General features: G+C 49.7%; 1 protein-coding gene across 2 annotated transcripts in view; it reads left to right on the plus strand.

Annotated features, from left to right (window-relative positions):
* Positions 1-25,153, plus strand: part of CLPTM1 (CLPTM1 regulator of GABA type A receptor forward trafficking) — a 48,917-nt gene that overhangs the window by 16,646 nt on the left and 7,118 nt on the right. For both annotated transcript variants that reach the window (XM_054010094.1, XM_054010095.1), the window contains exons 4-12: positions 2,706-2,864; positions 4,809-4,926; positions 12,235-12,320; positions 14,678-14,798; positions 16,396-16,640; positions 20,098-20,191; positions 21,041-21,231; positions 23,041-23,136; positions 24,496-24,631. In XM_054010094.1, coding sequence (XP_053866069.1) covers positions 2,706-2,864; positions 4,809-4,926; positions 12,235-12,320; positions 14,678-14,798; positions 16,396-16,640; positions 20,098-20,191; positions 21,041-21,231; positions 23,041-23,136; positions 24,496-24,631 — 1,246 coding nt within the window. The remainder of the gene's footprint in view (positions 1-2,705; positions 2,865-4,808; positions 4,927-12,234; positions 12,321-14,677; positions 14,799-16,395; positions 16,641-20,097; positions 20,192-21,040; positions 21,232-23,040; positions 23,137-24,495; positions 24,632-25,153) is intronic.

Genomic DNA, 25,153 nt, shown 5'->3' on the forward strand with positions numbered 1-25,153 from the left:
CACTGTCCCGCATGTGTCCTGTGGCCTTTATTCGAGCAGTCCTGGAGCGGAACTAGTGGAGGATTGAAAGCTGGGCTAGCCCTTGCTAGGGAGCAGTGTCTTGCCTCTTTCCAGAGTACACTGGGTTTGGACATCACACGCTGAGCGTGTCCAGTGAAGTTTGTAAAGCGTTCACCAGCTGACTTTGCTCCCTGTCCGCTCCGTGGTTCTCACGGCTCAGCACTTCCCAAATGGGTCCGCGCCAACAGGCTCTGCTGTGGGGCTGGGACGCTGCAGGTTCACAGTTCTCTTCCACTGACTGACCATGCATGTCACCCCGGTTTTGTGCAGCTGCACTCACTTCCTGCCCACACATCATCCCCTCCTCCCCCATTTTCACACTGGGTAACCAAAGTATCAAGAGGACTTGTCAAAAGTCACGTGGGAAACTTGTGGCAGACCAGTGTCAAACTGCAGTCTTTTGTCTCCTAGGCCTGTACCTCTAACCACGGCCCCAAGTATTTGCCTCTTGCTGCAGAATTGGGCTCAGAATCTCAGCTCTCAATTTTTTTTTTAAATGTATGTTTCTAGTCCTATAACCTTAAAACTGTGAGACAAGCAGAGACTGCCTCTGTGCTGCTGGTGCAAGGCTGCAGAGAGCCAACAGAATAGCTCTAAGGTGCAAACTCCCATTCAGTCAGGACTCTGTGGACTCCACGGTTGTGCAGCTGCAAACTTGGCATGTTTCCAAGATGTTGCGGAGTTGTGTTTTGCTGTGGCTGAGTGCTGATGTTTGTCTTGTCTCCCTGCCCTGTTGGATCCTGTCTGCACCCACCTCTAGCTCTGCAGCATTCCCCACGAGTGGAGAGCTGGTTGGATTCCAGCACGTGTTCCCTGCACTGCTCCACGGGACCAAGCTGTAGGGGTCAGGTGCCGGAGTTGGGGGCTAGTTGGCAGCAGGGAAGCTGGAAGTGCAGGTGTTGACCAGGGCTGTCTGGAGAATGGTGCAGCAGCTGAGACCCAGGGATATGAGCCACTGAAGCTAGCTCTGTCCCCTTCTGCCTGAAGGGAGGTGGATGCCATGGGGGTTGTCCCAGTTTGATATCAAATATGTGGTGCCCTGCCCCTAACCCTCTACTGCACAGTGCAGCTGAAGCAAGGTGCTCATTCATTGTCTCCGTTTTCTTAACTTTAAAAGGGACCAGGTAACACTAGTGCATTTCCCGCTGTAGGTTGGCTTGCTCGCGTTTTGAAGTCTGTTGTTTGACAGTGTCATAAGCATGTAGATTTGCAGCAGTTCTTCTGAGTGGCTCTGTGGCCTCAGAGCATAGATGGATTTGTCACATCACAGAACTTATTCCACATTCTCTGTCTTAGGCCTGGTCTACACTAGAATTTTACATCGGTGTGGCTGTCTCTCTTGGGGGTGTAAAATATCCACACCCTGAAAGGCATAGCTATACCGACATAAGGCTATGTCTACACTGGCACTCTCGTTGCTAAAACTTTTGTTGCTCGGGTTGTGAAAAAACACCCCCCAAAGAACAAAAGTTTTAACAACAAAGAGCTGGTGTGGACAGCGCTATTCCCAGCGACGAAACTGCTGCCCCTCGTTGGGGGTGGTTTTATTTTGTCACCAGGAGAGCGCTCTCACGGTGATAAAGAACGGCCACACAGTGCATCTGACAACGGCACAGCTGCACCAGCACAGCTGTGCCATTGTAAGGTGCGATGTGTAGACGTAGCCTAACCCCAGTGTAGACAGTGCCAGGTCGATGGAAGAATTCTAGCCTAGATACCATCTCTTGGGGGAGGTGGATTACGTACACCGATCGGGGAATCCCTCCTGTCAGTGAAGGTAGTGTCTACACTGAAGTGCTTTACGTAGACGCCCTTAAGGCTTACCTACATAGGAAAGTGTTTGCAGTTGTACAGGTATAATTAAACCTGTATAAGTATACCTGTGTAACTCCTGTGCAGACACTCTTATTCTGGAATAAGAGTGGGGTTTTTTAGTTTAGTTTAAACCCCTTCCCAAGCAACATAAGCTAAATTTAAAAAGGCCCGGTTCTATGGGAATATGAATGTGTCTGCACAGGGAGTCGTACTGGTATAACTGTAGCTGTTTAGATTCAGACCTTAGCTTATATTGATATAACTTTCCCATGCAGACAAGCCCTTAGTGATTGCATAGCTAACCTGCTCAGCTTACAGATATAGAGCTGTTTTCCTTGCAAACCCATCGTGGGATCTGAGAGTCAAGCTGGGGTCTTTCTGGCTCAGCAATAAAGATTGTACAGTCATGTAAACTTTTGCAACCCTGTTGCCCTGCGTGGATCACATGTCTGACAGAGGGCAGGACTTGGCAGTTGGCATGCAGCTAAAGATCCTGATGACACATGAGCCACAACAGACTCCCGGTTCTCCTCTCATTCCTGTGTTGCCTCTGCATGGTTAACAGGAGTCAAAAGCAGGAGAAACTTACGTTAGCCAGCAGTGCTAACTCTGTTCTCTTGTGAGCCATCTGCTAAGTCAAAAGGGGCCGCTTGTCAGAGCAGAACCACACTTCACAAGTAAGTAAAACAGCATTTCAGTTGGAGTTCCATCCAGGGGTGGCTATCTGCTCCTGGGAGTATCCCCTTTCACCCACCCTCCCTTCAGTATTTTGATGTCACCATCACGCTGAGCTGTCTGCCAGAAGCAACCCTCCTCTCTTCTCCCTGCAGGATCTTCACGTATATATCTCAGAGCATGAGCACTTTACAGATTTTAATGTCACCTCAGCACTGTTTTGGGAGCAACGGGACCTTGTCTATGGTGACTGGACCAGTGGTGAGAATGCAGATGGGTGCTATGAACGCTATGCAGAGTTAGACGTTCCTGAGGTTAGTACATAACTGTGATTTCTCTCTTCCTAGGTGGTTTTTCTCCTGACGCTGGATAATGGGCCATAGAATGGAGCACTGACTTGGAGATGAGTTTTCTCCCTTTTTTGCTCTGTGTCCTCCTCCTTTTAAAGCCTCAGATGAAATGCTAAGGCATTGCAGGCTTTCCCTCTGCAGCCTTCAGGGATCTTGCGGAGTGACTGATCTTTCCATAAGTAAGGTGTAGCTGGCATTCTATCGCAAGCCTGAGTTTCTCTCTCCTGATTTGGCCAGCAATAAACCGCCCTGCCTGCAATGTCCTTTCTGGCCTTGTGTTCCAGGGCAGAAGTCAGATGCTGAGATGTACCGGAACAAGGCATTGGTCAGCTTGCAAAACCAGCCCCATTTCTTTGTTTGCAAAGGAGGGTTGTCTTCGGGTGGTGGCGAGCTGCTGCTCTGCCAGTAAGGGTGACGTCTAGACCATCTCCTTTTATTCGGACCCAGCCATCTCTCACTGCCCATATGACTAAAACTTTCACTCAGGCCCCTCATGTCCCATCCTGACTCTGGCTCCTTGCTACCTCTGGCCTGTTCAAAATGCCACTGCTGAGATAGTGTTCCTGGTACTCTCCCTCTTCCGTTTGCTCTGCTAGCTCCCCCTTTCCCCTGGGTCAGACTTCAGCTGCATGCTATCACTCTTCAGGGCCCTCCTCCTAGCTGTTACTGTTTGCTAGCAAGTGGTCTCCTGCTACTCCTCCTGCAGTGTCTCCCTCAACAGCCTGCTTGCCTGTAGCTCCCTTAGTGCTTGCTTCTGGGCTGTAAGTAGGCATGGATCATCCTCTCGAAATTGGTCTGTAAAGCCACTACCCAAGCTTTCTCCAAACCCCTCCTGAAAATCTGCTGCTGCAGAACACAGACCACTGCAATGGCAGACAGATGGCCCTTGGGGATTACCGAGGCCTGGCTTGGTTGTCCTTTAGTTTTTAATCTTATAAACATTTAAAAAAGTTACTTGGAGCCGCTGAGGGGGCTGGGCTGTGGGTAGAGCCAAAGATAAGATGGGGTGGGGCCAGGTTGCGAGTGGAGCCATTGAGGTGGTGGGGCCACATGATCCCATCGGTGTTCTCAACTTCTCACCCACATTCTTTCTTTTATGCCCACTTGGTCTTGTCTGCTATTAAGCTGCACGTTTTTCCAAACCATCCATGTCTGAACGGCTCTCACGCAATGGGGCTTCATCTCCCTCAGGCCCCATGGTATTACTGTGATACAAAAGTGTCTTTGGAACAGCCTTATTCATCCGTCACAGGGGTTCATCTCTTGAGTAACCCAAAAGCTTTAATACTTGGCAGCCTCTGTATAGTTAAGAGTGGGCTCCTGCCTTTCTTATGGCCAGACGGTGCGTGGGAAACCTTCTTTATCCATTCAGGATTAGACAAATAGCATTCCAAGAGCAACCATTCCCACTGTTCATACGTATTATGCACAGAGCTAATTTATGGGCAAGGCTGTCTTTTGTTCCAGGTTTGTACAGCACCTTGTGCAACAGGGTCCTGGTCCATGACTGGGGTTCCTCGGCACTATGGTAGTATAAATAAACAGCAGGGAAATAAGGGAAGCGTGGTACTTACATGGAAAGAGCAACGGTCGTGTGGTGATGAAGCTTTGTTTAGAATTGTAGAGATCTATAAAACTAGTTATAAAACCAGTGTTGTGATGTTCCCCTCGTACAGGCTCTATGTATTAAGCCTTTTCATTACACAGGGAATAGACATATCACTTTGGAGCATAATGGATGCTATTAGTGCATCCAGAAGAGGAAGGCAGTGTGTCTTGAAGTGATCATGACGGGCACAGTACACTTCTTGATGCATACTGCTCTGCATGGCCTAGGCAATGTCATTCCTAGTTTTCCAGTGCAGGGAATAAGCTGGCTAACCATCCTGTTGGTGTGTATGATTTCAGAGCGTGCAGCATAATGGCTCCATGTACGTCCATGTGTTTTTTACGAAGAGTGGCTTCCATCCCGATCCCAAACAGAAGAACTTGTACAGAAGACTTGCTACGGTTCACACATCACGAAGTAAGACAGCTCCTGCAGGCATGAGTGGTGGGGTTCAACAGTGTTTGATTTCCTTCTCCTGAAGCATCAGGGATGGTCATGGCTGGAGATGGGATGTTGGCTGGGATGGGCCAGGGCTCTGAGGTGGCACCGAGCGTTCTTAGGTACTGTGCTGGCTGGTTTTTGCTCACATGCTCAGGGTTGAACTGGTTGCCATACATGGGGTTGGGAAGGAATTTTCCCCCAGGTCAGCGTGGCAGGGACCTTGGGATTTTTCTCCTTCCTCTGCAGCGGTGGGTGCTGGTCACTTGCCAAGATTATCTGGGTGTATCTCATGTAATCATTTCCCTGCAATTGTGGGGATCTTGGGCACTGGTGCCTCTTGGTCCCTTCTGTTGTCTGCCTGTGGCACGTAATAGTCTAGGCTCCTGTGAGCTGTAATGCTTAGGTCTAATGTTGGTTGTTGAGTTTACTTTGTGTTTGCTGGGTACTGTTGGTGGCCTGTGTTACACAGGAGGTCAGACTCTGAGATGGTGGTCCCCAATGTTCCCTCTAACTTTTTCTATCCATGTGCGGAATAAACGTGTACCAAGGTATGTGCGGCGCTGCGCCACCAGTAAAAACAAAAAACCTAGAGACAATCTGTATATATTTTTAGAAAGTTGCCATAAGGATAGTTACTCCACCGGGACAGGCTACGCATTTTAGAACTCATTTCTCAAAGAATCAAATTTAAAGAGAAATAAAAATTATGAAATGCATAAACCAGTCAAAACACTAAAATATCACACTTGGAAAGAATAAAATTACAGAGAATATATGTGCATTGCAGGAAGTACCAAGGAGTAACAGCAGCAATAATACAAGTATGTGTTGGGAGGTGTGTGTGTGTTGGCTACTGGGGAAAACCATGCACTATCTCTTTAAGACACACACGGAAAGCTCTCCTGCTCTGTCCTGAGCCCTGTTGTCTCCCCTCCCCAGCTCTGCAGAGATGGGGTACATGAGGAGGGGGGGAGAGAGAGAGAGAGTGTGTGTGAGGGAGAGAGACTGTGTGAGCTGGCTGCTGGGGAAATCAACATTGGGGGAGGGGCACCTGAACACATGCTGCTGGCTGTGGGGACTCTGCTAATCAGCTGGGCGGCACTTGAATCTCTCCTGTGCAGCCGCCCAAGTGCACAGCTTACAGGGAATACAGGTGCTCCCTTCTGGATAGGGTGACCAGATAGCAAGTGTGAAAAATCAGGACAGGGTGGGGGGTAATAGGAGCCTATATAAGAAAAAGGCCCAAATATCAGGACTGTCCCTGTCAAATCGAGACATCTGGTCACCCTACTTCTGGCCTTAAACTCCATGACTGTCTGATTAGGTATATAGTGCTTGAGCAGTGTGTGATAACTGGTGTCATAGTACAGAAGTGTTCTAATACTAGAAGAACTAACTGAGAGGCTACCATAGTGCCGTGTTGGTGACATGTACCCTTTGTGTGTCTTGCGCTTTCTAACTAAGGGCTTGTCTACATGGTGAGTTAGTGGATGGCAAGCCATGGTGTGATTCTACAGCAGTGGCTCTCAAACTTCATTGATCGCGCCCCCCTTCTTTTTGTCTGTAGTAGGACCACTACTGTTATGTCCTGTACAGGCCAGAAAACTTTCTCAACATTATTCCTTTTGAAGTAGAACATCTCTTACTTTAAACAAATTCAACCTTGATTTAAAAATTCCCAGTGATGGAGAATCTACCATGACCCTTTGTTAGTTGTTCCAATGGATAATTATCCTCACCGTTAAAAAAATGTGTACCTTCTTTCCAATTCAAATTTTTCTAGCTTCAACTTCTAGACATTGGATCATGTTAAACTGTTCTCTCCTAGACTGAAAAGCCCATTATCAAATATTTGTTTCCCAGGTAGGTACTGTAATCCAGTCATCCCTTAACCTTTTCTTTATTAAGCTAAATAGTGAGCTCCTTGAGTCTCACTAAAAGGCAGGTTTTCTAATACTTTGATAATTTGGAGAGAGGTCAGAGAAGAGCCATGAAAATGATTAATGTCCTTCTTGAATTGTGGACCCCAGAACTGGACACACTATTCCAGCAGCGGTTGCACTAGTGCCAATACAGAGGTAAAAGAACCTCTCTACTTGTACTTGACTTTCCCTTGTTTGTGCATCCCAGGATCGATCGCATTAGTCCTTTTGGCCACAGCATCGCACTGGGAGCTCATGTTCAGCTGATTATCCACTACGACCCCCTAATCTTTTTCAGAGTTGCTGCTTCCCAGGCTAAAGTCCCCCATCCTATAGGTGTGTCCTACATTCTTTTTTTCTCTAGGTGTATACATTAACCTATATTAAAATAATACCGTTTGCTGGCACCCACTTTACCAAGCAATCCAGGTCTTTAAATCAGCAACCTGTCCCTTGCAGAACCCTGCTAAAAACACACCTGCTTGATGAGGCCCCCACCCCTTACTTTAAATGGATAGGTCTCAAAGTAATTGTATCATGTTAATTTAGTATCTTCCTAGGTTCTAATCAAAATGGTGTGCGATACTAAATGAAATGCCTTACAGAAGTCTTAGTATATTACAAATATTATCTTTACAAATTTTGCTGATAATCTCATAACAATCAAGTTAGGATCTATTTTCCATAAACCAGTGTAAATTGGTATGAATAGTATTACTCTACTTTTATTCTTTCTTAATCGAGTCCCATATCAGGCATTCCGTTATCTGGCCGAGGATCAGCGTCAGGCCTACAATTACCTAGGTCATCACATTTACCATTTTTAAATATTGGCACGTTTGCTTTCTTCCATTCTTTGGAAACACCGTGGAAGTTACAGGACTTATTGAAAAGTGAGTATTGATGGTCCAGTAAGCTTCTCCTCCAGCTCTTTTTAAACTCTTGGATGCAAGTAACCCGAATCAGCTGCTGTTCTTCTGTGAGTTCTTGCTCATGTCCATTCTGGGTGGGGGTGTGGGTGTGTGTGCACGTGCCCACGTGCAGTGTCAAAGATTTTTGCCTTAGTGGTATCCGTAGGGTCAACTGTGGCACCCGCTTGAGTGCCGTGCTCATGCATCGGTATCTTAGGCGCTGTCAGCCCTACGCCCTCTCATTTCTTTCTTAGGGCTAGTGACAGTTGGTCGGAGCGCCTTGTCTTGCATTGCGTAAGTGTTAGAGGTTCTTACAACCCATTGTTCTGTCTCCTTTGTATTAGTTTATAGGTAACCCTCTACCCCGATATAATGCTGTCCTTGGGAGCCAAAAAAATCTTACTACGTTATAGGTGAAACCGTGTTATATCGAACTTGCTTTGATCTGCCGGAGTGCGCTGCCCCGCCCCACTGGAGCGCTGCTTTACCGCGTTATATCCGAATTCATGTTATATCGGGTCGCGTTATATCGGGGTAGAGGCGTACTTAACTTAATGGTCTAAGTGTTAGTATAGTTTAGTAGTTAAGAGTCCTGGCTGGGGCTTCGCCTTAGAGCCTGGGGAACGGGACATGCCCCACTCCAAGTCTAAGCCATGTTCATTGTGCGGCAGGCCAATGCCCATTAGCGACCCCCACAATAGCTGTTTAAAGTGTTTGGGGGACAAGAGCAGGAATCTGCAAGAACTTTCACTCTCAGATTCAAAAGGAGCGGGCTATCCGGTTGAGGGCCCTCCTCATGGAGGCTACGCTTTGTCCTGCCTCGGAGCCCTCCCAATTGGACTCTATGCCTAGTACCTCGATATCGATGCAGAGCGCAATGCTGACACCGGAATCCGCCCACCACCGTTCCCCCCCCACCGGTGCCTAAGAAGCGGCCGCAGACCAGGGGCCCGCCAGCACCAGTGGGGAAGGGAGCTTCAGGAAAAGGACCTGTCAGGCCATGTACCCGCCCCGGAGCTTCCATTATTGTCCGACCCCCTAGCCCACCCAGGGATCCACTTCCTGGGAGCGACAAGGGACCCCAGCTCCTTGTAGGGCCTTCGGTGCCCAAAGCGGCCCTGGTGGCCACAGATCAAATAGGCCGACTGGCACTGCAGACACCAAGCCAGGCAACGGGCCCGGCTAAGGCCTGCGGCATCCAAGGGCAAGCCAGTTATGGGACTGCCCTCTAAATCAGTGGAACATCTCTGGTCCCTGGACCGCAGGTGCCAATCCCCATCGCCGTGGCCTTGGATCTCGCCACCACAGTCCCGGTCCCCGTTTAGAAGACCCAGGTTCCTCATGCCACAATCTCCACCTATGAGACGTGGGACACCTGAGTTAAGGTGCAGATCCCCAAACCCACGGTATCGTTGGACTTCCCGCCAGAGATCACCATGGCACACGTCACCATCGCCTAGGTGGTCTCCTGGGCGTCGATCCCCTCCGGTTCCCAATCGCGGCACTGGTCTCAGACTCCCTAGTACAGCTCTTCGAGCAGACACTGATCCTCCCCCTCTCCTTACCGGTCACCAACGAGGGTCAGTCAGCAGACTAAAGCCTCTACAGCTCTGGACGGGCAACGGTCTGAGTCAGAGGGGAAGTTCAGCCCCTCACCAAGGAAAGGTGAGTCACCACCAACCCGCAAGACTGGCACAGCTCCTGCAGTGGTGGTGTGGCAGCAAAGAGAGTGGCCCGCTCAGTGGCAGTACTGGAACCTGTGGGGCATACCTGTATGCCGGTCCCATACTCCCGCCGTTCCTCCCTGGTCACATCGGACAAGCTGCCTCCGGCACCACCGACACTGGAATTGGAGCATGGTGCCGAATCTGAGGTGGGGGCAACACAGCAGGTTCCAACACCCAAGGAGCCATTCCCAGACAAGGAAGGGGAAGCCGCCCCTCCCACGGCGATGCAGTTGTCGTCCTCTCCGGATGAAATGGTGGTGGGCCCATCCCAAACAAGCAACACCCCCGACGACTTCAAGGAGCACCAGGCCCTCCTCAAAAGGGCAGCTGCCAATCTGAATTCAGAGGTCGGGGAGCTAGCAAAGGAGTCTGATGACCTCTTTAACGTTATATCTTGGGACCAGAGGGGTGTGGAATCTTCTTTGTGTAGGTGCTTCCACTGGTCATGTGCCTCCCCACTGGTGGTGCCCTCACACTGGAAGTGTCCTGCTTGTCGGCCATTACTCTATCGATAGCCATTAAACTGACTGGGTTAGTGATTGTTTTCATTAATTTAAGCATCGGGATAGTCAAGGAGTTGTTGAGCTTGAAGCGAAGATTAATGGGTGACTTGAACGCAGTTTATAAGTAAGGATATGATTTAGTAATGGAGGTCACAGATTCCATGGCTCTTCAGCTCTCAGCATTACCCCTCTCCTCCACCTGCCGGGGTTGTGGCCTCCCCTACCCCCGGCTGCAGCGGGGGCTCTGCACATGCCACCCCATCACCTGCCAGGGCTGTGCACATACCACACACATCTCCCCCACCCCCCGGCCATGGCTACAGCTGGGGCGTGCGCCTCCCGCCCCATTGGCTGTAGCCCTGCTGGCCCCCCGCCGCGGTTATGTGCTCCAGGTTGTGTGCGCCCCCACCCTCCAGGGCTGCATCCAGGTCATGTGCCTCCCTCCCACCCCCTGCCATGGCTACAGCTGGAGTTGGAGCCAGGACTGTGCACCACGGTTGTGGGCTGGAGCGGGGGCTCTGTGCCTCCCTGTGGTGGAGGGGTGCTCCCCCATGGGGCTCCAGCGGTCATTCCTCCGTGCACTCCCCCCCACCCCTTCTCCCAGTTACTTTTAGTTAAGTCACAAGGTTTTCATGGATTCTCCATCACTGACTCTCTTAAAATCAAGATTGGAATTAATTCAAGGGCCTGTTACGGTCTGACTAGAGATCATTGATCCCTTCTGGCTTTAAACGCTGTCTCTATCTTTATTATACAAATTTGAATAAATGCCCTTTGGAAAGGGACCTCTTTGTGTGTTTTTTAAAAAAAAAACACACAGATGGGCATCAACAGATCTAGGAGTTGGCTTCTGGAGAATGGTAAGTGAAACTTATTTCCAAGAAGTTGGGATGATCCTCGAGGATTACCGAAAAGTGATGCACTATGAATCAGAAGTGAGTGGGTGCAATTTTGTGTTGGAAAGGGAGTGTGTTGTGCTGCGTAGGATGGGAATGTGGCTGTCTTTTGTCATGTAACATGAAGCTAGGTAGAATGTCATCTGAGCATAATCTGTGAGGTCTAGAGAAATCTCCCCAATGTGGCTTTTGCAGAGACCATCTTTTGAAATATGCAAGGCTGCTACTGAGATAAAGCCAGACACTTTTAACCATGGGTGCAAACTGCCAAGGGAAGGGGCAGATTCTCCAGCTGACCGCCTTTCTGGATGGTATGCTTTAGCCAAACAAACCATTGGGCTCGATGCCGGAGTAACTAGGTGAAGTCCTGTGTAATACAGGGAGTCAGAGGATTTCCATATGAGGAGAGATTAATAAGACGGGCACTTTTCAGCTTGGAAAAGAGACGACTAAGGGGGGATATGATTCAGGTCTATAAAATCATGATTGGTGTGGAGAAAGTAAATAAGGAAGTGTTATTTACTCTCTCATAACACAAGAGCCAGGGGTCACCTAATGAAATTAATAGGCAGCAGGTTTAAAACAAACAAAAGGAAGTATTTTTTCACACAATCTACAGTCAGTTTGTGGAACTCTCTCCTGGAGGATGTTGTGAAGGCCAGGACTATAACAGGGTTCAAATGGCTATTAGCCAGGATGGGCGGGGATGGTGTCCCTAGCCTCTGTTTGTCAGAAGCTGGGAATAGATGACAGGGTCACTTGATGATTACCTGTTCTGTTCATTTCCTCTTGGGCACCTGGCATTGGCCACTGTTGGAAGACAGGATACTGGGCTAGATGAACCTTTAGTCTGACGCAGTGTGCCCATTCTTCTGTTCTTAAGAAGGTATTATGTCCCCATTGGATGCTTTTCTTATATTAATTTACTGTGAGCCTTGAATAGGGTTTTTTAATATTTGTATAAATCTAAAGCAGGTGTTCTCAAACTGGGTGTCATGACCCCGCAGGAGGTCACAAGGTTATTACAGGGGGGTCACGAGATGTCCAGTTTGAACGAAGGATGGTCAGGAAGTGCCAAGAACTGATACTTTTCATTCACCTGGTCAGTGGTCCACTTTATGTCCCAACTCATGAGGTTAGGAGAAGCAGGGAGATGCTGCTTGAAGCGGATCTGTTTTGGGCATTACCCCTCCCCCCACGTGCCGGGGTTGTGGCCTCCCCTATCCCTGGCTGCAGTGGGGCCTCTGCACATGCCAGAGTGTGTTACTGATAAGTGGAAGAATTCAGCGTTACTCACGTCTGCCTGTCTGTCTCTATCCTTCTAGTGATAAATAAATATAAACGTCGACGGTTCCAGAAAACCAAGAATCTTCTGACGGGGGAGACGGAAGCAGATCCAGAAATGATAAAGGTAACTAACTGCTTTCCTCATTCAGCGAGGCCCTGGCTTTTCTCTCACCTCTGCTTCCACACCCAGATGAGTCTTTGTGCTTGGAGAGAAGTTTAGGCTTTGATGCAGTTGGGTACTAACTTCCACTTCAAAAGAATAGGATGAATGCTCAGGATCTCTGCTGGGGTGGGGTGTTGGAGCGATTACATTGGCCTACAGCATTTCGCAGAGAGGCTGTGAAGCAAATTGACTTGTAAAACACATGGTAAAGACATTTCAAAGTACATCTTAACTCCCTAGCAGAACCTGGACATCCGCAGAATTTGCCGTATCCCAGGTGTCATTACCCCGGGAATAGTTGCTTTGCAACAAGTGGATTGATGATTTAAATTAAATCAGATTTTTGATTAAATCATCTCTGTATCCCTTTGTTTGCTGTGGGTTAATGCTTTTCCCAACCAATGGGAAGTAGAACTTAGACTCAGCAGTGAATACGTCCAAAATGTTCCCTGGATGTTTGTTGGTTCACCCTCCTTGATCCTTGGTACTGCAGAGATGTTTCTGTGGAATTCTCCTGCCTACACAGGGTACTTCTTTGCTCCATCTCTTTAATGAACCGTTATTTGGTTCTCCCTCTGATGTATTGATACAAGGTTTTCCTTCACCCCTTTATCAGACAATCGCACTGGGGGACTGGGACCTCCCAGGCTCTGTTTCAACTACCTTTTCCTGCTCCTATACGTGTGCTGCTGCTCTGTCACTTCTGCCTCTCCTGTGGAACTCCCCTCTTTGCCTCAGCTCTCTAGTCCTGTGACAGCAGTTTGTGACTGAGGAGGAGAAGGGTCCCAGGCAGAACTCTGTTAAGAGCTAACTCAGAAAGGGCGCCCAGTTAAATCCTCTGTTGAAAATGGATACAAATCTGAGTATGATAGAGAAGTAGAAACCAGCTACAGAAGGCTTCCTCCTGCCCTTGTAATGCCCTGGCGCTCTCACCCCTAAGGCATGTGTGTTCCTGTTCTGCGTGGTCTCTGGGCCCAGGACAACCCAGCGCTATTTGCTGGGGGGTGCCAGACTGGATCACAGGTGCTGCTGATTTACAGCCTCATGCAGCCTTGTGAGGTGCAGAAAAGCATTATTAGAGGCCATCCTGCTGGTTGTGGTCTGGTCTGATCTAATCCTTGTTTCCTGTCTGTGACTGGCTGGTGCTGACAACCCGAAGCTCTGGGTGTCCATAAACCTCTGATTGCTAGAAGCTGGGATGGTTTGCTCAATAAATAGCCCTGTTCTGTTCACTCCCTCTGCTGCCGGTCGCTAGTGGGCTATGGACCATTGGCCTGTCCCAGTCCAGTCATTCTTATGTACTTGTGTTAATCTCTCGCTCCCTCCTGGCTGGAGGAGAACAAAGATGGCAAAAACACAAGACACAAAAAGGCCGATAGGAGGGAGAAAACTGATGGACACTTGAAGGGGCTGACTGGCTGAAGTGAAAGACGTGGAACCAAAGGCCTATGAAGTGAGCTCCCAGACACCTGCTCTGACCTGGTTCAGAAATTTTCAATTTGGGCTGGAGCTGCCGTGTCAAAGTGGCGCCTTTGGAAGGTTACTAACTAACATTACGAAGACCCTTGCTACCTAAAACCTAGCAAAACAAATCGAGTTCTCATGGGTTTTAAATTGTAAAAAATCTCCTAGTTTAAAACTAAAAATTCTGCACACAATCTTTTTAAAATTCTACACATTTTATTTGTCAAAATAACACTACATAATCATGCCTCCCCAAGCCCAGGGATCCAGAGGGAGAAACAGCCTGATGCTTAGTCCCAGGTTTGTACAATGCTTCCTACGTGCTGCCCTCTTCTTCCCACGGCATGCTGGGAACTGCAGCTGCCAGGAACCCTCTAGCTCCCTCTTCTGCCCTCCAACAGTGTCTTCTATGTGTGAGCTGGGCTCTGCAGAGTCCAGTGGCCCCTAGTGGTGGCTATTAGCATTGCAGCTCATTTCTGCAGGGTGGGGGAAGGAAATTCTGCATTGTGGAATGACACAGAATTCCTCCAGGAGTAAGTTTCTCCTCTAATTGATCTACATCTGCCCATGTTTGGCCGAGATTTGGATGACACTGTCTTCTCCTTTGCCTCCCTCATGGTCCTAAACCCCTCAGGTCCTTCCATCCCTGTCAGGTGGTGTCTTTAGCTGCATTGTGGAAGTCCAGTGCCTTTATCTATGCACTCTTTCCCCACGACCAAATCCAAAATTACCTACAGTTCCCAAATCTAATGAGCTGCACTGGCTGTTTTTGTCTGTGGCGCCCTCTTGCTATTGCTAGAGCAGTGAAATTCCCCAACACCCTGTACCAAATGTGACTTTGTGTTTTGTTGCAGAGAGCAGAAGACTTTGGCCCTGTGGAGGTGATCTCACATTGGCACCCTAATCTCACCATCAACATAGTGGACGATCATACTCCCTGGGTGAAGGGTAGCGTGCCACCGCCTCTGGACCAATGTAAGAACTTGGGATATGCCAGCACTTCCCATTCTCTGAGATGCCATTTTGGAATGTGTGCTTTTGCTCCAAGAACTCGTCTCTTCACAGCAAATCTATCTGGTTCTTAAAGCTGGTCTTGCCATCTCCTCCCATCACAGCTCTCTGCAGAGTTTTCCTATGTTATTTGCCCAGTTTGGGGCATTTGTTGGAACGTAGTAATTGCATGCGAGTGGAGTTGGTTTTGTCTGCTTTGGACTAGCTTAATTTCTTGAGCATGCTTGTGGATTGGGCAGTTGAGGGGTTTGGGAATGGAATACTGGAGACTTTCCCTCTAGTTCCGTAGTATACATTTCTCCCAAATTGGTAGTAACTAAATTATTACCATCTATTCATTGCCTTGTGAGTAGGCTTGGAAGGATTGGATTTTTAGCAGTAAATGTTGGTAAACACTGATTTCACCACACACACACACACACACTTTTCCATCAGTGCTGATTGGTATTGTTAGGTAGGCAAGGTAAGAAAAATGCTGCTTGAAAATGTGACTCCGCCCGTAAGGTACATAAGAGAGTGTTATAATGCCGGCATTAGCAGAGCTAGAGCACTGCCCCTTTTTAGGGACCTTTAACTTTCTTAATCTCAACATCTGTCAGACACCCCCCTCCATAATATCCTGCAACTGTGAAAAAATAAATAGGTAAAAATTGGATAAATACTTAAAGAAATAAGCATTGATAGCTGTCAAAATTATTTTTTTAAAAAGCAAATTGAATTCTGCCAAGCCTGCTTACGGGAAGTGAGTTAATGGCTTCAGTGCAGCGTCTAAGAGGCAGGCATCCACAGCGCCAAAAAAAACCACACAAACCAATTCACCCTTGTAATTGGGCCCCTGTGTTGCCTGTCTCAGTGGCAGCCCAGGACTGAATGGGTCATGGAGCGTAAACTCTCACCAGGTGGCCCCCTAAGTAAGGACTCTGTTACGCTGTCAGGGAAGGATGTATGTGGCAGACTTTCCCTGCTGCGCCCCATGCACTATCTGTTCTGTGGCTAAATGAACATCCGTCTCCAGGGTCGTTAGACCGGCACTGTCCATCAGCTTGAGATTCAAATCACAAATGCTCTTTAGAAGAAAATAGCTGGCACCATAAACTCCCTGAAAGCCAGTTTGATCTACTGGAATTCTGCAAATGGCCTGGTTTAATTGGATGGTGTTCAGACTGCTTTCAATACCCGAGTCTGAGCTTGGTCAGTAATACACAGAGGGAATGGGGTTTGAGCTCTGGGCACCGAGAGAACAGTGCTATACTCTCCCGTCCCTCTGTGGCAAAGCAAGACCCCCTCCATCGCACTGTGGCAGTCGTTTAGTGCTGGGAGTACCCTGTGTGCTGCAGGGGCTGGCATCTTTCTCCCGAGGGAAGGCCGGGAGGCTCAGGCTCCGTGTGCAGCCCGCTGTACAGAAGCAGTTGCTGGCCTGGGGTTCCTGTTGGTGCTGGTCTAGGATGATTTCTGTAGTTGCAGGATGAGGTGGGTCTCCATTGTCTGTCTTAGCTACCTTCACTCACTTCCTTTGTGCTATCCCATCCCTGTCTCTGCGCTCTCTCTCCCATTGCTGCAGATGTGAAGTTCGATGCGGTCAGTGGTGACTACTACCCCATCCTCTACTTCAACGATTACTGGAACCTGCAGAAGGATTACTTCCCCATCAATGAGACAGTGGAGCAGCTGCCTTTCCGCCTCTCCTTCTGCCCACTCTCGCTGTGGCGCTGGCAGCTCTATGCCGCCCAGAGCTCCAAGTCCCCGTGGAACTTCCTGGGCGAGGACTTGTACGAGCAATCGGATGAGGAGCAGGATTCTGTAAAGGTTAGACAGCCTTGACGAATCTCCTCTGGGTGGGTTTTCTCCAGCTTTGCTTTTGGTGGGTCCCTCTCTCTGCCACTTTCCATGGGGGTCCCACAGACCTCTGTCCTAGACTCGCACCTCTCCACCCTTTCTGACCCACTCGCAGAGCTTCAGCTGCTGTTCCTGTGTGGATGGCTCCCAAATGTACCTCTCCACTCCTGACCTGTCTCCCTCCATCCAGCCCCGTCTTGGCCTGACTTTCCAACAGCTCCTCATTTCATACTATCAGCTTAATTTTAACATACCTCAGCAGCTCAGGTTTGGCTAAGAGTTTCAAAAGACTAAGTGACTTAGGAGCCTGAACGCCAAATGGCAGTCACTTTTGAAAATGCATCTTAGGCCCCTAAGTCATTCAGGCACTTTTCAGAACATTCCCAAATGACCTTCCCTCTCTTCTGGCCCAGACATCACCACCATCTGGGATCCCTTTCAGTTTCCTTTTTCTATCAAACCCCAGCAGAGTCTGGATCGTGCTGCTGCATTCTGCACACATCTGGAAGATCCAGCACTTCCCTTCTGGCCCTGCAACTGGTGGGCTTGCCCAGGTCCCCTTGGCTTCCTGCTTTGATTCCTGCCTTCTCTGCCCAACACCCACCTTTCTTCTTCTGAGAGAGAGAATCAGCCACTGCATGGCTTCAGGAAGTGCTCCAAGTATGCATAGGCCCAGTCTTGAACTGGCCTCACCAAGGACTGAGAGATGTTTCTTTGACCACTCCTTGCCTGGAGAGGGCAGCTTTGAGCGCTCCTGTTCTCAGCCAGTGCTTCCCGTGTGGCGGGGTGAACTCAGCCTGGGACGTATGAAGGGCTTCAGCCTTAAGCTGTATCGGTGCCTCCTGTGACTGGGTACAACAGGACAGGCCCCAGGATATTCTTGCCAAGGAAACCGAGGCCAGTGTAGTCAGCGCTGTTCTGCTCTGAAGAATGCTCTGTGGAAATGGTGTCAGCCATCACAGGATTTACTCTTGGATCTTGTCTCCCTAGCTCAAGACAGGAGCGGTTAGATCAGTGGGGCTCTGGGGAGCTGGCAGTGGGATGACCTTGAAGACTAGAGTGACAGAAATGGGATGAAATTCAATAATATGAAGTGCAAGGTCATGCACTTATAGTCTAATAATAATCGGTGCTGCAAGCTGGGGGTTCATCAGTTAGAAGCGACTGGGGGGCGGGGCGGCCGCGGAGAGGCTTGGGGGTGTGGGTTGATTGCAGGATGGCTGAGTCACCAACTAGTGAGACGTGGCTGTGAAAAAGGCAAATGCGATGCTAGGATAATAGGCGAGGCATTTCCAGTACGTCCAGAGAAGTACTAATGCCATTGTACAAGGTACTGTTTAGACCTCACTTGGACGGCTGGGTGCAATTCTGCTCATCCACGTTCAAGAAAGATTAATTCAAACTGGAACAGGTGCCGAGAAGAGCTACCAGGCTGCTCAGGGGAACGCAGGGCCTGCCTTCTGAGAGGAGACCAGAAGAGCTTGGTTTGTTAGCCTAGTAAAAAGAAGGCTGAGAGGGGATGTGATTGCTCCCTGTAAATACAGCAAGGGGGTAAACACCGGGAGGGTGATGAGCTCTTTAAGCTAAAGGACAGTGTTGGCACAAGAACAAGTAGATATAAGTTGGCCAGGAACAAATTCAGGCTGGTAATTAGAAGAAGGTTTCTAAACATCAGAGGGATGAGGTTCGGAGTTGCTGGAGCAAACAATTATTTTTGAAAAAAGAACAGGAGTACTTGTGGCACCTTAGAGACTAACAAATTATTTTTGAGAGAAAGCTGAACAAATTTGAGAGCAAATGTCTGATGGGGGTTGTTTGGGATGGTGGGGGGCAGGGCTCAGCAACCTGGGGGTTTGTCCTACAGGGTTTCAGTTGGCCGTCAGACATAGATTTATTCCCCCGCCCCTCAATGTATTCTGGGAGGGTTTTGTCTCCTTTGAAGCATCAGAGGTGGCCATAGCTGAAGATAGGACATTGTGGGGGTGGCCAGATCTCTGAGGTGGTACCGAGCATTCTCTCGGTCAGGTAATTGGCTGGTTGGTTCTGGCTCATGTGCTCAGGGTTGAACGGATGGCTGTATGTGGGGTCAGGAAGGAATTTTTGCCCCAGGTCAGATTGGCAGGGACGTTGAGAGAGGGAGTGTTTTCTGCCTTCTGTTGTGTGTGGGTGCTGGTCACTTGTCCAGATTAGCTGGGTGTATCTCACTTGATTGTTTCCCTGCCACTGCGGGGGGCCTCGGGCACTGTGCCCCTCGGTCCCTCCTGTTCTCAACCTGTCCAGTCGCCTGTGGGTTGTGATGCTTTGGTCTCCTTTTGGTTTCTGGGCTAGTGTGGGGGATAGTGGCCTGTGACTGACAGGAGGCCAGACTGTTCCCTTTCGGCCTTAAACTCTGGCTCTGCCACTGCAACCCATCCCCCCCTCCATCAACAGCTGCCTGGGGCATTGCCATTAATGTGGGGCGTCATCCCCCAAACTCCACCACTGGAAAAACACAAGTAAGTTGGGATGGAAAGTGATCCCGTAGTTCTTCCGTTGTGAGGCTGGCAGCAGGATCTGGACCTGTAGCAGGACCTCAGCCCTCCCTAACAAAGCCTACCACTTTCTCTGTGCCCAGCAGGGGTTCAGATCCGCACTGCTGCTCGTATCGAATCTCCCTGTGCTCTGGGCAGCACTGTTAATCTGGGCAGTATTTGCAGTCACTTGGTGAGGTCTGAGACGGGTACTGTGCTTTCCCCAAGGGGCCCATGGGGGCAGGGATCTGCGTTTCCTAATCTAGCAGTGTCCGTGTGTAAGGAATTGGCCTCCCTCATTCTGGAAGGGCATGAGGAACCAGGACAGCGCTGGTCCCCTTTAACAGTGTTTTCAAGAGACAGTGTTCGGTATATGCGGTTTTACAAAAGGCTTCCATTAAAATTACATGTGTACCTTTTGATGTAAGTGCCTTGTTTATTTTAAAAGCTTTCTCCTTTAGTTTAGAAATTAATCCTATTAATGCCGTATCCCTTCTTACAGAAATAAGTTCTGAGACTGGCGCAGGCAATAACAGTTCGATTGTGCCACTCACTGCAGTTTTATTCTGAGCTGTCAGGCTTAGGGCCTATCCTCGCTCTATCACTGTGGCTGGAGTGAAAGCCAGACACAGCGGGCTTTGCTCAGTCCCCGGGAGTGTATCCACAGTACCCCACACACTTAGATGTAATGTAACTTACTGTTTCCTGTGACTCTGAAATCTGTTGTGATTTCTGCTTCCCCCAGTTGTTCCTACTAAAGCTTCTCTGGGTTGGGTTATTTTTCCACACACGTTCTGGCTCCCGTTTGTCCACCTGAAACCCTCAGTTCTGTCTGGATTGCCTTCTCTGGGTCCCTTTGGGTGGGGCCTGGCTGGAGGGGCAGGATAGGCTCTTCACGTCTTTGTTTTCTTTTCCAGGTTGCTCTTTTGGAGACCAATCCATATCTGCTGGCTTTGACCATTGTCGTTTCCATCGTTCACAGCATATTTGAGTTTCTTGCCTTCAAAAATGGTAAGTTGTGCAGTGAAGATCTCCTCTTTTTGGCTCCAGTCCTCACTCCTCTTAGGAAGGGTTTTTAACCTGGGTCTGCATTGGCCTTACAGAGTTATTCAGTGCCCCTCTTAGGGTGGCAATATGAATGTAAGAGGAAGAACGCCTGGGGCAGGTGAAGAGCACGGATGTGACTAAATGGAAAACATAGTTGCTGTCACTTGGGCCCAGGCTCTCCAGTGATGAATTGCTGAGGCCCCACAGGGCTGACTCAGCTGACCTGTCCCTCTGCTACCTGCCCTAACTCTCTGCACTCTGCTCCTTGCCATTCCCCCCAATGTGCTTTAGGGCAGGAGGAGCACTCTCTCCATTCTGCCAACCACCAGTTTCATAAGGTTCCTCAGCTGTTGTGGGGCTTGCAAACTTCAAGTGCTTCCCTTACAAAGTCTGTGGGCAGCAAGCGGCATGCCTCTGACACTGCTGGGAGTTTAGTCTGTATAATGACCCCACAATGATCACACACTAGCCACACACCTACCAGCCACAGGGGAGTCTGTATCCACAACGTAATGGAGAGGGCAAAGTCAGTGTGCTGCCAACACTGGATGGGTTCTAGCCAGGTTCTTCTGAACCACCTTCATGGCCCACAGAGCTGGCCTGACCATTTTCTTCTTCATGCAGCGGGGAAACACAACTCACTCCCACTCATGGAAGTGAAAGGCATTTGCAAGTAGACCTGTGCTCTGCTCCTTTTCATGAGGTAGCGGAGAAAGCTGGAAACTCCTCCCTGCAGTGCGGCTCTAGCTGCCCCCGAAGGGCCCCCCTATGCTCAGGAAGTTCTCCCTCTATGCTCTTCTCTCTGGCTCCTAGATATCCAGTTCTGGAACAGCAGGCAGTCTCTGGAGGGGCTCTCCGTCCGCTCTGTGTTCTTCGGGGTATTTCAGTCACTTGTGGTCCTTCTCTACATCCTGGACAACGAAACTAACTTTGTGGTTCAAGTCAGCGTCTTCATCGGGCTCCTCATAGACCTCTGGAAAATCACAAAAGTCATGGATGTCAGGGTAAGCACGTGGCTCGTTGCACTAGACCAGCAGTTCTCAGCCTGCAGGCCGCATTTGGCCCAATTAGTACACAGCTGTGATGCGACTCAGCTGTGTGCTAAAGGCCGGTCCATATGCCAAGGGTCCGCCGGGTTCCCCGCTGCCTCGTTGGGAAGGGTTGGGGCTGCCGGCCCACCCCATGTGGGAGTCCAGGGTCAGAGCAGCTGTGCAGGGTTGGGGGTCCGGGGCAGCCGTGTGGGCCCCACGGGATTGGGGGTACAGTGCTGCCGTTCCCCTGCCACCCGGCCCCTGCAGCCCAGGTAATGCACTGTGGGCCGCATATGCACAGACTGAAGGGTTGCCCTGTGTAGAAGACCCAATTCTCCACCTTGCCAGTGTAAGCAGAAAGCTAGTGAGTGTGAGATCCATCCCGGTTTGCTCCACGCTTACTCTGGGCTGCGATTTCTGAGGTGGCCCATTGCAGTTGCTTCCTTTGTAGCCGTTTGGGAAACGATGTGGAGAAGAGGTGAGTATTGCTGCATGACTTGAGTATTGCTGCATGACTTGAAGATGGAGAGGGTCGTCTGTTGATCTGCTCTGGGAGTGTGCTGGAGCCTCGGTCTGCTGTTGAGAGGGCTCCACTGCTTGAGGAATTTCTCCGGGTTCCCATAGGCATCCTGCGTCCAAGGATCGTAGCTGAGGGGTTGCATGAATAGATTTCACCCCAGCGCTGCAGTGGGACTTTGGCAACTCAGGTTCTGTTCCATGGTCTGCTCACAGTGTGACTGTTCTGTTCACTCCTGGTGACTTATTCACTATGGTGACCCTGCAAGCTGGAGAGATGGGGGTCTATCTGGAACAAGTGTGTGCTGATAAAAACTGCCAGTGGATTGCAGACATGACACAAACGATACAGTTATTCAAAGCAGCAGGCCTGCCTTCATCTCCTGTTTAGTCTGGGAGTAATAAAACCGCATCCTGAGGGCAAGCTAGTGATAGAAAGGTCTGGGAGGTAAAAATCTACAGGATCATCATTTCAGTGGTGTCACTCTGCCGCTTGGCCGGGGGACTTGCTGCCTCCCAGCTCCAGGTCCTATGGTCAGTGGAAATGTTGATAATAGTGTCATCGGAAATGGGTTGAGCTGAGTATCATTCAAAAGCCCATTCTCCCACGAACCTGGTGGTGCCAAACATGACAAACCGTGAACACTTTTGTAGAGAGAGAGTCAAGAAAATGCTTAAAAATCGGTGTGTTTTAATTAATACGGGGATGTGTTGCTTCCATAAAAAGACACTGATCTTTGATAATACTAGGGAAGTTAATCTTGACATGTAGGACTGAAAACATTTGTTGTTCAAAGTAGTTCTCTTCAGTATTGTCTCTGTCTAGGGCATCACTGCTAGACACACTGATCCTCATGTACGCTGCACTTGCACAAGGCAGGTGGTGCATCTAGTCTCTGCACATGAGCATTTGATTACCGAAAGGATTGATTCATGAACGAAGGGTATTTCTCACACAACTGGTATGTCCATCCTCCAAGACCCATCCAGGCCTGATACAGGAAGGTAGTTTTTGATGCGCTAGGTCATGCTGGAGCCATTCCATTGCTTGATAATTTGCCCTCTTAGTAGGCCTTGATACACGAGGCTTGTGGGGGAGGGAGCTACATAATCTGTTGTGTGGACAATAGACACTAGTCCTTAGTGATCATGTGGAGCTCACCTCCCAGCTAGGCTGTCTTCTCAGGAGGGTCCCCCCTGGGGACAGGTTGGTGGCCTTTATTATGTACTGCCTCCCCTGTAACTTCTGCTCTTGTCGATAAACAGCTGGATCGAGACAACAAAGTCGCTGGGATTTTTCCACGTTTAACCTTCAAAGACAAATCAACATATATAGAATCGTCTACTAAAGTCTACGATGATGTAAGTCCAATGCCTGGCAGAGGGATTTCCTTCAGCGCATGGTAGGATCCCTCTGGGAGGTGGGGGCCCAGGGTAATATGGGTTAGCTTTCTACGCCATTGGACATGGGACCCCTTGACCGGGAAGAGAGGACCCAGGTGTACCCTGCATTAGGATCCTGCTCCCGAAAGAGGAGAGGTGCCCTGGATAGCGTTTCCCTGGTCATCCCTTCTACGTTATTCCTTGGGAAGCTGCTGCTCTCCCAGCAGGACAGCAGCTCCCTAGCTAAGCTGGGCTACACTGGGGCCTGCAAGAGAGCTGAACCCACAGCACGTTCTAGTTGTTGTCTTGTTTGCCCTGAGTTCTGTTCCTCCTCCCCTCTCTGCTGGATGGACGCATGGGTGTTCATGTCTCCAGTTTGCTACTCCCCTTGGTCTATCTCACCTCTGACTCCTGGCAGCTGCTTGAGTGATGCATGCCCTCCATGTGCCTGTCTGCAGCCACGTTATCCCCTCCATCAGCTCAGTGTGTGGCCCAGTGCCCACACTAGGCCTTGCTACCGCAAGTTACACCCTTCAATCTTTTTCCTTCTGGCATGGCTGCAGGTGTTGAGGCATAGTTGTCATTAAGCCACATGTGTGTGATGGTGCAGTCCCACCCTCACACAGCTGGGAATCTCAGCAAAACATCATAGCCATGAACTGCTAAAGGGTGCCCAAGGTGCGTCTCTTGTCCACTCTGCTGGTCTGATCCCCAGAGCCAGGGAGGCAGTGTATGGGTGTAGCTCAGTGGCTTTCAAACTTTTTGTATTGGTGACCCCTTTCACACAGCAAGTCTCTGAAGGTGATTCCCCCCTCATTAAAAATGGGGGGTGCGTAATTTAATGGGGGTTAAGCGCTGTCAGTGGCTACCTTGTGACCCCCTGAGGGGTTATGACCCCAGTTTGAGAACCCCTGGTAGCTCTACTGGCCCCCTCCTCTGTCTTTGAGAGGTGGAGCCCCGGGAGCGACCGGTGTTCAAGGGGCATGGAGCACACTCACTCCTTGGTGGCTGTGGTGGCAGAAGGGAACAAGGATTGCGACCCTGCTTCCAGCCCTGCTGTGATGCGCTAGCAAGTGAGTGAGAAAGGATGTGTCCAGCACCTTGTGACCCCATGCGCTGTACAGAAACCCCCTTTTAACCGGAGTCCCCCACTGTGAAGCCAGGGCTTGAGAGCCAGCAAGGCAGCAGGCCTGCAAAGAGGTGGGTATGTGACTAGCGGGCCCCAGTACCCTCGGCTCTCCCTCCCTCTCCTCCTCCCCCCACCCCCACCCTCCCATCCTGAGCAGGATTCTGTGTGGCTCCCAGCTGACTGGTCACCTTTGAATATTGCCTCCCCAGATGGCATTCCGGTATCTCTCGTGGATTCTCTTCCCCTTGCTCGGCTGCTACGCCGTGTACAGCTTGCTGTACATGGAGCACAAGGGCTGGTACTCGTGGGTCCTGAGCATGCTCTATGGCTTCCTTCTGACATTCGGTGAGTAGTGCACAAGGCAGCGTTCTAGGTGCCTGAGTTTGGAGTCGCTGGGCCCCATCCGAGGCCTCCTGACCCCCTCCCGGCCTCTCGCGCCCAGCTTCAGGGTCCACCCACACTCGGGGGAGGCCATGAATAGTGCTCTGCACCTGTTAGAGGCTGGTCACGTGTATGGCTGCAATTGGGATGAGCTTTCAGCAGGGAGAAGAGATACTGAATTGCACGTACTAGTAAGGAGCCCTCCAGCTCCTGATATCGCATGCAAAGGGTCTGGCTTCACATCTGCTGTTCGGGAATCATTAAGAAAGGGATAGATAATAAGACAGAAAATATCATATTGCCTCTATATAAATCCATGGTACACCCATATCTTGAATACTGTGTGCAGATGTGGTTGCCCCGTCTCAAAAAAGATTAATTGGAATTACAAAAAGTATACAGAAAAAGGCAACAAAAATTAGGGGTATGGAACAGCTTCCACATGAGGCAAGATTAATAAGACTGGGAGTTTTCAGCTTGGAAAAG

This window comes from Malaclemys terrapin, chromosome 20 (genome assembly GCF_027887155.1).
Source record: "Malaclemys terrapin pileata isolate rMalTer1 chromosome 20, rMalTer1.hap1, whole genome shotgun sequence".
Classification (NCBI taxonomy): domain Eukaryota; kingdom Metazoa; phylum Chordata; order Testudines; family Emydidae; genus Malaclemys; species Malaclemys terrapin.